Source organism: Puma concolor, chromosome A2 (assembly GCF_028749965.1).
Source record: "Puma concolor isolate L17-30 chromosome A2, mPumCon1.1.hap2, whole genome shotgun sequence".
In the NCBI taxonomy this organism is placed as follows: domain Eukaryota; kingdom Metazoa; phylum Chordata; class Mammalia; order Carnivora; family Felidae; genus Puma; species Puma concolor.
The window spans coordinates 33,435,088-33,453,111 of NC_141668.1; the positions used below are offsets into that span (position 1 = coordinate 33,435,088).

Below are 18,024 nucleotides of genomic sequence, written 5' to 3' on the forward strand. Positions count from 1 at the left end.
GCACTATAGGTGCAGTGAGTTGGAAGGATTTTTGGAATTTTGTGACGTGAAAAGGTAAGCTGGAATATGAGAGGTAGCATTCAAAAGTAAGTTTGATATTGAGATTATAGAAGGATCTCAGTCACTGTTAACTATGTGGGTGATCCTGTGAACCATGTGGGTGAGGGTGGGGGATAGGCTGGAGGGCAAGGTCCCTGGAGAAGATCCATCCCCACCACAAGGAGGGTAAATCTCAGCTTTCAAGAGTTTAAGTCATTAGGTTTATACTCGAACGAGAAGGGGTTATTTCTAAGAAAGTTGGTAGGTTTCTACCAAAAGGCTTTTGATCTACTAGTAAGACTGACAGTGTAGCAGTCAAAGATCTTAAGTGAGAGTCTGGGTTTGGGCGTCTACAACACTGAATCCTGGTTGTTGCTTAAGGTCCTGGGCGTTGCCAGGCAACCGAGGCGCCTGCGTTGCCCCAGGCAAGTGGCCCAACCCCTTTGTCTTTGCCAGCTTCCTGTCACTGGTTCACTTCCTGTCTCTGGCTAGCTTGGACTCCTGGAGTGGGGTGAAGACCTGCCCGGACGCATCCTCAAGCCAGGGGGTCCAGGCCCCAGGGGCAGGTCGGGGGTTTAGGAGTGACCGGGACATCCTGGTCCAGCTGAAGGACTGTCTCCTTTGCCACCATGAAGAAGCTTCTCACCTTCTGGAGAAGGAAGGATGAGCCTCAAGGCCCCTCCTCGCACCTGCCTGTGGCCCAGGCCAGTACCCATCACCCCGCCCAGCCAGGCTACAACCTTCGAGATAAAGATTTAAAGAAACTTCACAAAGCTGCCTCGGTCGGGGATTTGGAGAAGGTGAAGGAGTACCTTCAGCTCAAGAAACGTGATGTGAATGTACGGGACAGACAGTACAGGTGACCAGACGGATTAAGGGCAGTGTGGAAGGGAAGCTGGGTCCACTGGGTCCTGTAATCAGGAGCAGGACTTGTCTGGGCTCCTTCATGGGTTGTCGCTACAGGTTTTCCACAGTGGAGAAGTCAGGTAACCACTGACAGAGGGTCACGTGACCAAATCCAGCTTGTTATTTTGTTTAATGCTTACCTGGATATTTGAGGGCATCTGTGCCTTCCCTTGATTGCCACCACTTCCCCCGCTGCATTAATCTACATCTGGCATTTCACCCTTTACGCGAACTACTGTTTTTAACTTGATACATATATATTGTCCTAAGCCATCCAAGATTTACCATACTACTAATATACTAATAGGAAAAGAGTAGAGAGACCTCTCAGAATAGTGGTTGTTAAGATTTTAATATTTTGAGACAGCAAAACAATTGACTTTAATGTGGATCTCTGATGATTTTTTTCAATTGCAGAGTCTCTTGAAAAAGTCCATCAACAACCACTTACTGCAAAAACAAAATTAATTTTATATATTAAGAAACATAGAAGTTATGTGTTTGACATTAATAACAAAATATGTACTCTCTGTGCCTACCTTAAAATCTTTGGGGGCATTTTCAAGTTATAGGGTATGAAGAGCATTATTTTTCACCATAACTGGGTAACTGGAAACTATGGTTCTTAAGATTTATGTCAGTTTGCTGATAGTATTATGCCCTTTGACAAAAACAGAGTTATCTAAATTTATCCAACTTTTATCCTACACCACCCCATTCAATTACTTTACAAGGTCATGGATAACCTCAAAATGACTTCATTCAGTGGTCAATTCTCAGTCTTACCTGGCTCATATCTCAGCCAAGTATCTTCCATGCCCTATAAGTAGTATTCGAAATATTGACTTGTCTTTTAGGACACTTGGTTCACCTGGCATTTCTCCTACCTCTGTGAACACTGCTTGTCAGACTCCTTTGCTGATTTCTTTTCCTCTCCCTGCCTGGTAAATATTTGAGGGCTCAGAACTTGAAACGATTCTGTCTCTTAATCTTCACTTGCCTGGTGAAGAGAGATTATCTTTAAATGTCTATATTCCAATGCCTTCCAACTTTTTATCTCGAGCCAGACCTCTTCCCTGAACTCTGGACTCATATACAAATACCTATACTTCAGTGTGGATATCTAATAGCCTGTGGTGTACTGGTAAATGTTTAATAGCAAGCTCTGAGGTGAGGGTGGGAGTGGAGCTAAGGGAGGAGAAGCCCTGATTTCAAGCTACCAGTGTGATGTCATTTGGCTTGAATAGTTCCTGAAAATTTAGTAATTGATTTGTGAGAGCCACTGGCTCCACCACTCACTCTTTACAAATCTCAAGCATCCCCAAACGGCGCTTCCATTTTCCCTCCTTAGATCTTCATTTCTCTTTCTAGAAATACCAAATCCTTTCTTTCAGTTGTTTGGCCAGAAACATTCTTGCCTCCTGGAGTCATTCTTGACTCTTCTCATTCTTTCATACCACCCATGTGATTTTGTTGGCTCCACCTTCAAATTGTATCTAAAATCCAACTATTTCTTGCCACCTTCACAGTTACCATTCTAGGCAAAACCTCCATCGTATCTTAACCAAAATTGCTGCAATGGCAGTAATTTGTTTTTTGTCTTTTAACCCTTTCAATTTATTCCCAACACAGTAGTCAGAATGATCCTATAAAATGTATGTAAAATGAATCATTCCTTGCCTTAACAACTTCCCCTAGCTTTCCATCTCATTAAGGATAAAGGCCAAAGTCCTTCCAATGGCTCATTCAGCCTTATATGATATTCACTCTCACCCTATTCTCTCTCTCATCTTACATCCTATGACTCTCCCTTTCCTTCATATCCAGCTTCCCTGGCCTCCTCAGTGTTCCTCAGAAATGCCAGAAATGTTAGGACCTTTGGACTTGCTGTTCCCTTTGCCTCGAGTGTTTTCCCACCAGATACCCACATGGCTTCCTCTCTCACTTCCTTACAGTGTCTATTTAATAATCACCTTATCAACGAGGGATTCCTTGGCAACTCTATCTATAATTATAAGTTCTCTCCTTGCTGACATTTCCTGTCCTTCTTCCCTGCCTGGTTTTTCTCCTTAGCACTTAATACTGTCTGGCGTGCTTTTCTATTTCAAGCTTTTTATTTACCTTTTCCACTAACATTTATGATCCATAAGAGCAGGTGTTTTTGTCTGTTTTGTTTGCTGCTGGATCCTCATCATCCAGAACCCTGCCTAGCCATAGTAAATGATTACTAAGACATTTTTATGATGAAGGTATGCATACATACATAGGCATTTTTTGACTCATTATAGTTAAATTTTCCTTGAAGTGAAACCAGTTAAATATTTGATCTTCAAGGCATTTGCACAGCCTTATTAGTTCAGTAAAAAGCAATTAATATAAATTTTCTATAAAGATCAATAAGTACCTGAAGCAAATACCTTGAAAGTATATGATCTGGCATGTTCTTGGGTATCGTAACTTCTCAAACTAAGACTTACCTCTAATTTTGTGTTGTGTCATATTGATATAGAACCCCTTTGCACCTGGCCTGTGCTAATGGATATTCAAATATTGTATCTCTCTTAATTGAGAAACAGTGCGGAATAAATGTCTGTGATGGTGAAAAAAGATCTCCATTGACTAAGGTGTGTTAATTTTTTCCTTTTCAATTGAAATGCAGTTGAGTTCTTCTAGTTAACTTGGGTTGGATTTCATCTTTTAAAATATAGTACCACATGTTAGTTTAATATATCCTGGATAGTAAGTTGGTTACTCATTTATTCTTGTTGTATCGACAGGCAGTACAGTGCGCAAAGGAAGACTGTGCTACTATTCTTCTGGAGCATGGTGCATACCCAAATCTGGTAGATTTCGATGGCAATACTGCTCTCCATTATGCCGTCTGTGGCCACAGTGTCTCATTAGTTGAAAAATTGCTTGAACACAAAGCTAATCTTGAATATCAAAATAAGGTAGTGTATTAAAAATAACATATTTTAGAAATCAATGGAAAAAGGTATTTATTGCAGATGATTTATGTCTGTTGAAACATGTTATATGAAGCATGAATTTTCCAAAATGAAATTGGGGAAAAGGAGAAGGAGAATAAGATGATGAAATACTGATAAGGTTTTCTTTTTTAAAAAATCTTGGTCCATTTCATGTTAGACTATAATGCTGACCTCCAAAACAGCATTATGTTTAACAATGATAACTGTTCAAAGGCTTATATCAAATGAGAAATATCTGATTTCCCTAGAAGTGGATATGGTTAAAAATCATAAGCCTACATTTTTTTCCTGTCTTATTTATATACTCATAGATAATGAAAATAGGGTTGACATAGAAAATCACTTACTATACTAAAAGTAATCCAACTCTCCTATAGAGATGAGGGGTTTTGTTTGTTTGTTTTTGTTTGTTTTTTTAAAAAAAAGCTTCTTAACACTTAAGTTCACTGATATTTTGTCTCCATGACAGCCCAAAATAAATGCCCAGGCTTGGAAGTTTAAATGAAATTCTGTGGAAACTCAAGCGTAATATTATGACGTGTGAATTGATGGTTTGTAATATTTACATTAAATACGAGATGCTTATCACTTAAATATTCCAGGCTTCTCTTGCCCACAATTTGAATTAAGCCTAAAGTAGAAACTTTAATTTTAATTTTTACTGACCCAACTCCAGTTTGTTTTCTTGGTCTCTGAAATCATATTTTGTTATATATCAAAACCTTTTCAAAATTAAAGTATATATTCAGAGGTTTCTTATTAACACACTTATCTTTTATTTGTATTTGTCTTTTATTTTATTTATATCTAAGTTAACATATAGTGTAATAATGGTTTCAGGAGTAGAATTTAGTGATCCATCACTTATACATAACACCCAGTGCTAATCCCAACAAGGGTTCTGCATAATGCCCATCACCCATTTAGCCCATCCTCCCACCCAGTATCCCTCCAGCAGCCCTCAGTTTGTTCTCTGTATTTAAGAGTCTCTTATGGTTTGCCTCCCTCTGTTTTTATATTATTTTTCCTTCCCTTCCCCTATATTCATCTGTTGTGTTTCTTAAATTCCACATATGAATGAAATCATATGATATTTATCTTTGACTGACTTATTTCACTTAGCCTAATACATTCTAGTTCCATCCACGTTGTTGCAGATGGCAAGATTTCATTCTTTTTGATAACAAGTAATATGCCATTGTATGTACACACCATATTTTCTTTATCTATTTGTCAGTCAATGGACATTTAGGCTCTTTGCATAATTCAGCCAGTTGATAGTGCTGCCATAAACATTGGGGTGCATGTGCCCATTTGAATCAGCATTTTTGTATCCTTTGGATGAATACCTAGTAGTGCAATTGCTGGGTCATATGATAACTATATTTTTAATTTTTTGAGGAACCGCATAATGTTTTTCAGAGTAGCTGCACCAGTTTGCATTCCCACCAGCAGTGCAAAAAATCCTCTTTATCCACATCCTCGCTAACATCTGTTTTCTGAGTTGTTAATTTTAGCCATTCTGACAGGTGTGAGGTGGTAACACACTTATATTTTAAATTAAACCTAAATCTAAAATGTATATAATAAAATGCAAAAATATTAGTACCATAGTTTAAATAATCATTTTGAAATAAAATTTTCAGGATGGGTATACTCCACTTTTACTTGCCGTTACTGAAAATAATGCAGAAATGGTAGAATATCTTCTGAAGAAAGGGGCAGATGTGAACGCTTCAGATAAGAATCAAAGGTATAATAAATTCTAAATAAGAGCATATAACTCTAGCTACTTAATAAGATGATATATGTGTGTGTGTGTTTATATATATATTTGTGCCTATATGTTTATGCATTTTGTGATATTGATAAAAGATCTGGCCATTTATTTTGGGCAAATTACCTAGATACCCAGGATCTGTTTTTTTCTGTAAAATCAAACAGTTGGGCCAGATTAGTAGGTGGTGGTGGTGGTAGTGGTTGTTGTTGTTATTATTATTATTGTTGTTATTATTGTTATTATTATTATATTACTTATAACATTAGAATTAGAATCTTACACAGAACTCAGTCTCTAAATTCTAGATGCTGTAGTTAAATGAGGCAGAGGACCCAGAACCCCAGAACCCCAGACATGCCCCTCCCTAGCATTTTGAGATTTTTGAGATTTGGGTTCCAGGGAGCAGGGATTGAAAACCTTTGAGCTAGCTGCTTCCTAGAGACTCTTCTATCTTTAGACTCCATGATATAATCTGTGATTGATAAACCTTTTTGAGTAGATCTGCTCCACTTTTTACATTCTTGCCCTGATTCTTTTCCTGATAGAGATTCTACATTTGAACAGTACATTTAGAAGACTAACGTTTAAAAGATGTACAAGACATGTCTAAGATCCATAAATACACATTTATGTATCTCTCTCGCTCCAGAACAGCCCTTATGATTGCTCTAAGTGATGAACCAACAAATTTAGTCAGTCTTCTTCTTCAGCAAGAAGTGAACCTATCTTCCCAAGATATTTATGGATTCACAGCTGAGGACTATGCTTCTTTTAATGGTTTTACTGTGTAAGTGGTACTGCATATCTTTTAACAGTTGTATGAGATTTGATCATAAGAACCAGGAGCCCCCAAAGTAAAAAGCTGGAATGGGCTCTGTAGTGGCTCTGGAATGGGTAACCATATTAGGAACTCTTGTCCCAGGGACCCAGGGATCCTTGATTTCACCTGGTTGTGGGATCCAGTCAATATAAGAACTACAAGTGGGCTGAGTGTACAGCTTCACCCCCAGTGGTATGGGAATTTGAAGTCTGTCAGGACAGTGATTTCAGCAACTAGTGACATAGCCAATAATAAAACATCTGTGTAAAAGTGTTGGGCAAAAGATGATTAATCTACACAAGCCTCTTTCAATGTTTTTATGCATTAGTAATATAAATATTTTATTCAAGCTTTGAATATTGTTGTTATGTCAGCTAACTTTAGTTTGATAAGTTTTCAGAATTCTCATTAACCTATATATTCTCATTAATCTAAAAGACAAAACTTTTCAGATAATGGGGGAAGATGGTGGCATAGGCGGATGCTGGGCTCACCTCGTCCTGCTGATCACTTAGATTCTACCCACATCTGCCTAAATAACCCAGAAAACCGCCAGAACACTACCAGAACAGACTCTCAGGAGCCAAGCGTAAACAAGAGGCCCACGAAAGAGGATAGGAAGGGTGGAGAGGCAGTGTGCGCTACCCGGACTGGCAGGAGGGAGCTGGGGCAGTCTAGGGGCAGCCCGCCTGGCAAGGCAGAGCCCCCGAGTCTGACTTGCAAAAGCAGAGGGGCTGGACTCCGTGAGTTCTGACAGACAGTGGGACTTAACATCTGGAATGTTAAAAGTCAACAGCTCTGCTCAGAGAGCGGATTTCAAAAGAAATCAGGTCTGACTGAGGTCCACCCACCAACACAAGTTACTCTAGACAGCACAGGGGAAGTGCCCTGAAGCTTGGCACCACCCCAGGGACTAGCCAAAATGACAAAACAGAACTCTCCTTAAAAGAAACTCCAGGGTGTAGTGACACCGAATGAATTGATCAAAAATGATTTAAGCAATATAACGGAATAAGAATTTAGAATAATAGTCATAAAATTAATCGCTGGGCTTGAAAAAAGTATAGAGGACAACAGAGAATCTATTGCTACAGAGATCAAGGGACTAAGAAATAGTCATGAGGAGCTAAAAAAAATGCTATAAATGAGGTGCAAAATAAAAATGGAGGCGACCACAGCTCGGATTGAAGAGGCAGAGGAGGGAAGAGGTAAATTAGAAGATAAAATTATAGAAAAAGAGGAAGCTGAGAAAAAGAGAGATGAAAAAATCCAGGAATATGAGGGGAGAATTAGAGAACTAAGTGATGCAATCAAATGCACCAATATCCGTATCACAGGAATTCCAGAAAAGGAAGAGAGAGAAAGGGGCTGAAGGTGTACTTGAACAAGCCAGAGCTGAGAACTTCCCTGATCTGGGGAAAGAAAAAGGCATTGAAATCAAGAGGCACAGAGAACTCCCTTTAGACATAACTTGAATCGATCTTCTGCATGACATATCATAGTGAAACTGGCAAAATACAAGGATACAGAGAAAATTCTGAAAGCTAGGGATAAACAGGCTCTAACTTACAAAGGGAGACCCATAAGACTAGTGGCAGACTTATCTACTGAAACTTGGCAGGCCAGAAAGGAATGGCAGGAAATCTTCAATGTGATGAACAGAAAAAATATGCAGCCAAGAATTCTTTATCCAGCAAGTCTGTCATTCAGAATAGAAGGAGACATAAAGGTTTTCCCAAACAAACAAAAACTGAAGGAATTTATCACCACTAAACCAGCCCTACAAGAGATCCTAAGGGGGATTCTGTGAGTGAAATGTTGCAAGGACCACAAAGTACCAGAGACATCACTACAAGCATGAAACCTACAGCCATCACAATGACTCTAAACCCACATCTTTCTATAATAACACTGAATGTAAATGGACTAAATGCTCCAACCAAAAGACATACAGTATAAGAATGGATAAAAAAACAAGACCCATCTATTTGCTGTCTACAAGAGACTCATTTTAGACCTGAGGACACCTTCAGATTGAAAGTGAGGGGATAGAGAACTATGTATCATGCTACTGGAAGTCAAAAGAAAGCTGGAGTAACCATATTTATATCAGACAAATTACTTTAAATTAAAGGCTGTAACAAGAGATGAAGAAGGGCATTATATAATAATTACAGGGTCTATCCATGAGGAAGAGCTAGCAATTATAAATGTCTATGCACCAAATATGGGAGCCCCCAAATATATAAAACAATTAATCACAAACATAAGCAACCTTATTGATAAGAATGTGGTAATTGCAGGGAACTTTAATACCCCACTTACAACAGTGAATAGATCATCTAGACACAGGATCAATGAAGAAACAAGGGCCCTGAATTATACATTGGATCAGATGGACTTACAGATATATTTAGAACTCTGTATCCCAAAGCAATAGAATATGCTTTCTTCTCTAGTGCACATGGAACATTCTCCAAGATAGATCACATACTTGGTCACAAAACAGCCCTTCATAAGTATAAAAGAATTGAGATCATACCATGCACACTTTCAAACCACAATGCTATGAAACTTGAAATTAACCACAGGAAAAGGTCTGGAAAACCTCCAAAAGCATGGAGGTTAAAGAACACCCTACTAAAGAATGAATGGGTCAACCAGGCAATTAGAGAAGAAACTAAAAAAATATATGGAAACAAATGAAAATGAAAATACCATCTAAATGCTTTGGGATGCAGTTAAGGCAGTACTGAGAGGAAAATGCATTGCAATCCAGGCCTATCCCAAGAAACAAGAAAATCCCAAATACGAAATCTAACAGCACACCTAAAGGAACTAGAAGCAGAACAGCAAAGACACCCAAAACCCAGCAGAAGGAGAGAAATAATAGATATCAGAGCAGAAATAAACAATATAGAATCTAAAAACACTGTAGAGCAGATCAATGAAACCAAGAGTTGGTTTTTTGAAAACATAAATAAAATTGATAAGCCTCTAGCCAGACTTCTCAAAAAGAAAAGGGAGAGGACCCAAATAGATAAAATCATGAATGAAAAATGGAATGATTACAACCAGTCCCTCAGAAATACAAGCAATTATCTGGGAATACGTTGAAAGATTATATATCAACAAACTGGACAGCCTGGAAGAAATGGACAAATTCTTAAGCACCCACACATTTCCCAAACTCAAACAGGAAGAAATAGAAAACTTGAACAGACCCATAACCAACAAAGAAATTGAATCAGTTATCAAGAATCTCCCAACAATCAGAGTCCAGGACCAGATGGCTTCCCTGGGGAATTCTACCAGACATTTAAAGCAGAGATAATACCTATCCTTCTCAAGCTGTTCCAAAAAATAGAAAGGGAAGGATAACTTCCAGACTCATTCTATGAAGCCAGCATTACTTGATTTAGGATTTGATCCTAAACCAGACAGAGACCCAGCAAAAAAAAAGAACTACAGGCCAATATCCCTGATGAATATGGATGCAAAAATTCTCAATAAGATACTAGCAAGTCGAATTCAACAGCATATAAAAAGAATTATTCACCATGATCAAGTGGGATTCATTCCTGGGATGCAGGGCTGGTTCAACATTTGTAAATCAATCAATGTAATACATCACATTAATAAAAGAAAAGAACCGTATGATCCTGTCAATTGATGTGGAAAAAGTATTTGACAAAATTCAGCACTCTTTCTTAATAAAAACCCTCGAGAGAGTCGGGATAGAAGGAACATACTTAAACATCATAAAAGCCATTTATGAAAAGCCCAGAGCTAATATCATCCTCAATGGGGAAAAACTGAGAGCTTTCCCTCGAGATCAGGAACACGACAGGGATGTCCACTCTCACCATTGTTGTTTAACATAGTGTTGGAAGTTCTAGCATCAGCAATCAGACAACAAAAGGAAATCAAAGGCATCAAAATTGGCAAAGATGAAGTCAAGGTTTCACTTTTTGCAGATGACATGATATTATACATGGAAAACCTGATAGACTTCACCAAAAGTCTCCTAAAACTGATACATGAATTCAGCAAAGTTGTAGGATACAAAATCAATGTACAGAAATCAGTTGCATTCTTATACACTAATAAGGAAGCAACAGAAAGACAAATAAAGAAACTGATCCCATTCACAATTGCACCAAGAAGCATAAAATACCTAGGAATAAATCTAACCAAAGATGTAAAAGATCTGTATGCTGAAAACTATAGAAAGCTGATGAAGGAAATTGAAGAAGATATAAAGAAATGGAAAAACATTCCGTGCTCATGGATTGGAAGAATAAATATTGTCAAAATGTCAATACTACCCAAAGCTATCTACACATTCAATGAAATCCCAATCAAAATGCACCAGCATTCTTCTCGAAGCTGGAACAAGCAATCCTAAAATTTGTATGGAACCACAAAAGACCGCAAATAGCCAAAGTAATTTTGAAAAATTTTGAAGAAGACCAAAACAGGGGGCATCACAATCCCAGACTTTAGCCTCTACTAGCTGTAATCAGCCTTAGAGGCTTTAGCCTCTACTACAAAGCTGTCATCATCAAGACAGCATGGTATTGGCACAAAAACAGACACATAGACCAATGGAATAGAACAGAAACACCAGAATTAGACCCACAAACGTATGGCCAATTAATCTTTGACAAAGAGGAAAGAATATCCAATGGAAAAAAGACAGTCTCTTTAACAAATGGTGCTGGGAGAACTGGACAGCAACACACAGAAGGATGAAACTAGACCACTTTCTTACACCATTCATAAAAACAAACTCAAAATGTATAAAGGACCTGAATGTCAGACAGGAAACCATCAAAACTCTAGAGGAGAAAGCAGGAAAAGACCTCTCTGACTTCAGGGGCAGCAATTTCTTACTTGACACATCCCCAAAGGCAAGGGAAGTAAATGCAAAAATGAACTATTGGGACCTCATGAAGATAAAAAGGTTCTGCACTGCAAAGGAAACAATCAACAAAACTAAAAGGCAACCAACGGAATGGGAAAAGATATTTTCAAATGACATATCGGACAAAGGGCTAGTATCCAAAATCTATAAAGACCTCACCAAACTCTACACTCGAAAAACAAATAATCCAGTGAAGAAATGGGCAGAAAACATGAATAGACACTTCTCTAAAGAAGACATCCAGATGGCCAACAGGCACATGAAAAGATGCTCAATGTTGCTCCTCATCAGGGAAATACAAATCAAAACCACACTCAGATACCACCTCACGCCAGTCAGAGTGGCTAAAATGAGCAAATCAGGAGACTATAGATGCTGGAGAGGATGTGGAGAAATGGGAACCCTCTTGCACTGTTGGTGGGAATGCAAATTGGTGCAGCTGCTCTGGAAAACAGTGTGGAGGTTCCTCAAAAAATTAAAAATAGATCTACCCTAGGACCCAGCAATAGCACTGCTAGGAATTTCCCCAAGGGGTACAGGAGTGCTGATGCATAGGGGCACTTGTACCCCAATGTTTATAGCAGCACTTTCAACAATAGCCAAATTATGGAAAGAGCCTAAATGTCCATCAACTGATGAATGGATAGAGAAATTGTGGTTTATATACACAATGGAATACTACTTGGGAATGAGAAAGAATGAAATCTGGCCTTTTGTAGCAACATGGATGGAACTGGAGAGTATTATGCTAAGTGAAATAAGTCCTAAAGAGAAAGACAGATACTATATGTTTTCACTCTTATTTGTATCCTGAGAAACTTAATAGAAGACCATGGGGGAGGGGGAGGAAAAAAAAAAAGGTTAGAAAGGGATGGAGCCAAAACATAAGAGACTCTTAAAAACTGAGAACAAACTGAGGGTTGATGGGGGGTGGGAGGGAAGGGTGGGTGGGTGATGGGTATTGAGGAGGGCACCTGTTGGGATGTGCACTGGGTGTTGTATGGAAACCAATTTGACAATAAATTTCATATTAAATAAATAAATAAAAGACAAAACTTTTAATGTATGAATATGCATTTCTAAATTTTAATAGTCAATGAGAGGGGCACCTGGGTTGCTCAGTCAATTGAGTGTCCGACTTTTGATTCCAGCTCAGGTCGTTATCCCAGACTTGTGGGCTCAAGCCCGGTGTCTGGCTCCGTGCTGAGCATGGAGCCTGCTATGGATTCTCTCTCTCTCCGTGTGCCCCTCTCCCCAGATCACACACTTTCTCTCTCCCTCTCTGTAAATAAAATTTAAAAAAAAAGTCAATGAGGAAGTAAGATGCAATGAACAGAAATTTACTTTATAGCTAATGAAATTAAACAATATACAGGATATTTTCCTTATAATTTCATTTTAAGGTAAAATTTTAATTTTACATAGACTTTTTTTCTAGTTTACTGTTTTCTTATTTTTCTTCCACCTACTTATTCACATTTTAGTAATACCTTTTAACCATTAATTCCATATGAGCATCTTAGGAGTGGTGGATACAGGAGAGAGAGAAGTAAATATATATATATAATATATATATATATATATAAAATTATATATATATATTTATTTATATATTTATATGTATATTATACACACATATGTATATATATGTATATTATATACATATATATACATATGTATATTATACATATATATTATTTATATGTATATTTATATGTATATTATATATATAAATATTTATTCAGATGTTTATTTTTAAAGTCTAAATTGAACTTTAGAAAGTAAATATATGAAATTACCTATATGAACCATAAATGAATATAATACTTTCTTTGCAATATTGGACATGTGTACCGTGTTTTACCTTGGTTTAAGCAAACCCTATGTAGAAAAATTTAAATAAAGAGAAAAATTACTGATGAATATCTATTCTATGAAAGGATTCTTCTTTTTTATAAAAAGAATTCCTGTTACTTTTAAATAGGGAATTTTCCTCATCATTTAAAAAGTTTGGGTAAATGCAACTAGGATATATATATTTATATATATATATTTATATATATATATATATATATATGTTTAAAATATGCGTTAGTCTAAAAAACATACTTATATATCTAAAATAACTTGTTTGCATCTGTAAATCTTGTGAAGCTCTTATTGGCTAGTTCGATGGGAAGGAAATCTTACGATCTTCATTCATCTCCCCCAAATGGTTTTGCAGAACATTCTTTTTGTAGTTTACTCCATCATTAATTTCAGAATAAATAGAAGCATGTTGACCATGGAATATTATCCTCTCAATTTTATTTTAATATGTTCACTGTTTAAAATTCTAAGCATTACATCATTTCTTTTTTTCAGAGAGGTAAAAGGAAAAGAGGTAATTTCCTAATGATGAAGCAATTACCTTTAGGATGTGGGAACAATGAGCATTCAATAAAAATTGCAAATAACTTCTAAGTTGCAATCGAATTCTCCCTGTCCTCTTTTCTGCTTTTATTCCTCTTTTTCAGTGGGAACTAAGCTCTCTGTAATTGTGACTTTTGTTGTTTAAATAGTTGTTGCCTATCTACGGTATTTAGCACATGGCTTCTGCTTATTGGTATCACACTAGTTAGCTCTCTTCTTGGTGCACATCTATGGCTTAGTAAAAGTAGAAGCATAGAGAATGCTTTTCATGTAGTTTTTTTTAAAAAAAAACTAAGCGAGACTATCAAATGAGAGAATTATATTTAGCTATTTATTTTACAATTGGCTTTAACTCACATTGGCACATTCATTTCACTGAAATTGTGAAACCATATGTCTATTAATGTATAACTAGGTCGGCTCTTTTCAGGCATGGAGAAAAGATTTATTACCTACTGGATATGTTTCAGTCAGTCCCTGAATTAATTGTCTTCACTTTGTCAATTTACTGTTAAGCCCAAGTCTGATGAGTTGAATTGTGTCCTACCTCTACCCCCCACCCCCCCACCCCCCACAAATCATGTCCTAACCCCTAGTATCTCACAATCTGGATGATTGTATTTGGAGAGAGGGCTTTTAAAGAAATGTTAAATTAAAATTATTGTGCTGTAGGGTGGGTCCTAATCCAGTTTGACTGGAGTTCTTATAAGAAAAGGAGATTAAGACACAGAGACAAGAATGGTGCTTGCTGTCAGAGGGGCGACTTTTAGCAAGAGCACAGTCATCTGTTAGCCAAGGAGAGAAGTCTGGAACAGATCTTCTCCTTACAGCCCTCAGTAGAAACCAACCTTGATCTTGGACTTCCAGCTTCCAGAACTATGAGACAATGTAAGTACCACCAAGTCTGTGGTATTTTGTTACAGCAGCCCTAGCAAACTAATACACCAACTATAACCTAAAGCTACTTTTTATACCTTGCTTATGGCTTATTTTGAGAGCAGGAAGTAAAGAAGAAACAGAGAATGGGAGTACGAGAAATAAAAATGGTGTCTGTTAACGGAGTTGGCTTAAAAGGAGGCTTCAGGTCAGCAGTGAATGTGTAGCATATTTAAGAAGGCATTAGCTAATGTCTAACGTTTTGATTTGGTGATTATATATTATGAATTTAATTGACTATGAATTCTGGAATTTATATATATTTTCTCTTTGTTGATAGATATTATCAATTAATTGCCAATTATAGAAAGGGGAAGAAAGTTAAACAGGTATCTAACTCTAAAGATACAATCTTGGACACTACATTTGATACAGAAGAACTGAAGGAAGGTAAGAAGATACAAACTGAACAAGTAGTTTTCCTTAATGGTTTTCATTTGTTTGCTTTTTAGGAAGGGATACAGCCTTATCAAATAACATTTAAATTTGAAATAGAAGTTCTCCTATTTTGAAATATTACATATTTTTCAAAACTGTTCTTAAGAAAATTTGTAATTAAAATATTCTGATGTGTTGGCTAAAAATGTAAAGAGAAACTGAATGATTAAGATAATTTTTATTCGTAGTCTAGTTATAAAAAAACAAAATGTGACTAGTTGTAATAATGATGACTAGTTATAAAAAACAAATTTTTAAATAAATATAAAGCTATTAGTAAATTTTAAATTTTATTCTAAAAGCGCATCAGGTAAATACAGTTGCAAATTGTTTATATAATATCTATCTAATATCACATAAAACTTAAAATTAGGTAACAGCATTTGTGAAGAATTGAAAATACCATGCATCTATGAAAATGATTTTTGGTTCTTATTTTAAAAAAACAACAAACATACATAGTTTTGGGATTTTTTTGTGTTTTTTTTTTTTTGTTATTGGTTTTTGTTTTATTGGTCGATATGTCATACTTCGACTTTTTTTAATCAGATGACATAAAAATTTTGTTATTCTCTGTATTCACCAATAGCCACACTCCTCCCCTTCCCTTCACCTATAGTATAAAAAAGAAGAAAAATAAAAGAAAACTTAAGGCAGAGAGGAAACCTGATGGCAATGGGTGGTCCCATTAGTGTCACAACTATTCAAACACTCTTTCTTCATCGCCTCAAATCTAAAGTATCTAAGTTATGATACTTAGAGCAGTGCGTGGTCCTACTGCCTCTAGGTGAGAGAATTTCCCTGAATTTTCCTTATAACTTAATGTCACACGCTCAAGAAATTTTGTTTCTTTGGGCCCTTGTTCTTCATCCTAATGTGCTCCTCTCCTACCCTCTCTCTATCTTTTTTATAATGTTCACATAGCTGTAAGAAGTAAGGAATGTCTGTGATTTACACTTCATTTCTTTAGGGAAATAAAGCAGTAGAAACTTAGAAATACCACTCTTATATTTTGAGTATCTCCTGAGGCTAAACAATTAAAAACACCCCTCCCCCCACATCCTTTTATCAATGGCAACACATGTTACAGTTTTTAGTGAAATGTTAATCTTTATGTCTTGAAGCATAATGGAAATATTAGGTCAAGAAAATTGCCAAAAGACATTGCAAAAGATGGTGACCTTTAAAGTTTGTATTTCTGTCAGATTCAAATGGGGTCATTTAATTATGCATTTTTAAAAATGACCATGAAATGAAGAAATATTATAATTATAATGTATAAATTATAATGTTTTGAAGCTGAGGCATAGACTTTAAGAAATATACTTGGGAATGAAAATATCTGAACATAAATGAAGACATTACAGATATTACTTGTTTTCTAGACATGTAACCTCATTTCTACAAATCCTTTGCTGCTGCCTTGAATTAGAAAATCATTTTGAAAGAACAACTAAATGAACTGTCACAGCATTTCACTGACTACTCATTTGAAGAAAAGTTTGTTAAACAGAGCAGTTTTTGCCTTAGAAGATGTGGAGAAGTTTCAAAAGACAAACATCTATATCATGAACTGTCAGTTGAAAGGATACAGGGGCTCCTGGGTGGCACAGTCGGTTAAGCATCCGACTTCAGCCAGGTCACGATCTCGCGGTCCGTGAATTCGAGCCCCGCGTCGGGCTCTGGGCTGATGGCTCAGAGCCTGGAGCCTGTTTCCGATTCTGTGTCTCCCTCTCTCTCTGCCCCTCCCCCGTTCATGCTCTGTCTCTCTCTGTCCCAAAAATAAATAAACGTTGAAAGGATACAATTTGTGTTCAGCTTATAGGCAGAAAAAAATCTTTTTAGTCATAGTTTTGAATGGGATATTCATAAGAGGAAGCTTTGCAATATATTGTGTTAGGTATGCAGTAGAGCATTTAAATAAAGCAAAAACAAAGAAGTAACTGATGTATAAAAATACAGGAAATTGCAGCTATAGAGGAAGAAATGATAAATAATCCTGTGTAAATGGAAATTCTCTCCTATTTACAAGTACTTTCACTAACAAAACCTTTTTTTTAAATTTTTGATAAATACTGCAATAATACATATCATGAAAATTTGGGTATTACAGAAAAGAAAATAAGAAAATGAATCACCCATAGTGTCATCACCCAAACAAAATATCTGTTCATTTTTGGCATCTTTTGTAGTCTTTTAAAATCTGCTTGACTTTTTTTTTTTCCTCAAAGGGAATTTACAGTTTTACATTTTTCTTTTTAAAAACAATACCTACTACATAGTTTTCACTGTGTTCCAAGTCCTACCTCCAACACATCCATCACAGTGTAGCTTCAGGGTTCTTCCCTGGAAGACTCTTCCTTGAGTTGTCTGCTGGGATGCTTCCTCACCTCATACGGGACATCAATGAAGTCTTCTCTGGCTGCCTGGCCATTCTGTCACTTACAATGTTTTAGTATCTATTCCTCTCCCCCTTGCCTTTTGGATTGCAAGATCTGTGAGACCTTGAACTTTTGGTTCATAGTAAATCCTCACCACTTGTAAAATGTCTGGTGATAGGAAATATTCAGTTGCCAAATACAGGCATACCTCATTTTATTGCACTTTGCTTCATTGCACTTTGGAAATATTTTTTTGCAACTAGAAGGTTTGTGGTAACCCTGCATCAAACAAGTCTGTCAGCACCATTTTTCCTGCAGAGTTTGCCTACTTCGTGTCTCTGTGTCACATTTTGGTAATTTTCATATTTCAAACTTTTTCATTATTATTATATTTG

The 18,024-nt window shown here is 36.6% G+C and overlaps 1 protein-coding gene across 1 annotated transcript; it reads left to right on the forward strand.

The window, feature by feature from the left end:
- The first annotated feature begins 503 nt into the window (after positions 1 to 503).
- On the forward strand, positions 504 to 16,731 carry ANKRD7 (ankyrin repeat domain 7). The gene is made up of 7 exons (XM_086683465.1): positions 504 to 898; positions 3,455 to 3,569; positions 3,723 to 3,896; positions 5,582 to 5,688; positions 6,365 to 6,502; positions 15,091 to 15,200; positions 16,634 to 16,731. The coding sequence occupies exons 1-7, from the start codon at positions 669 to 671 to the stop codon at positions 16,639 to 16,641; spliced, it is 882 nt and encodes a 293-aa protein (XP_086539591.1). The 5' UTR covers positions 504 to 668; the 3' UTR covers positions 16,642 to 16,731.
- The last annotated feature ends 1,293 nt before the right edge of the window (positions 16,732 to 18,024 follow it).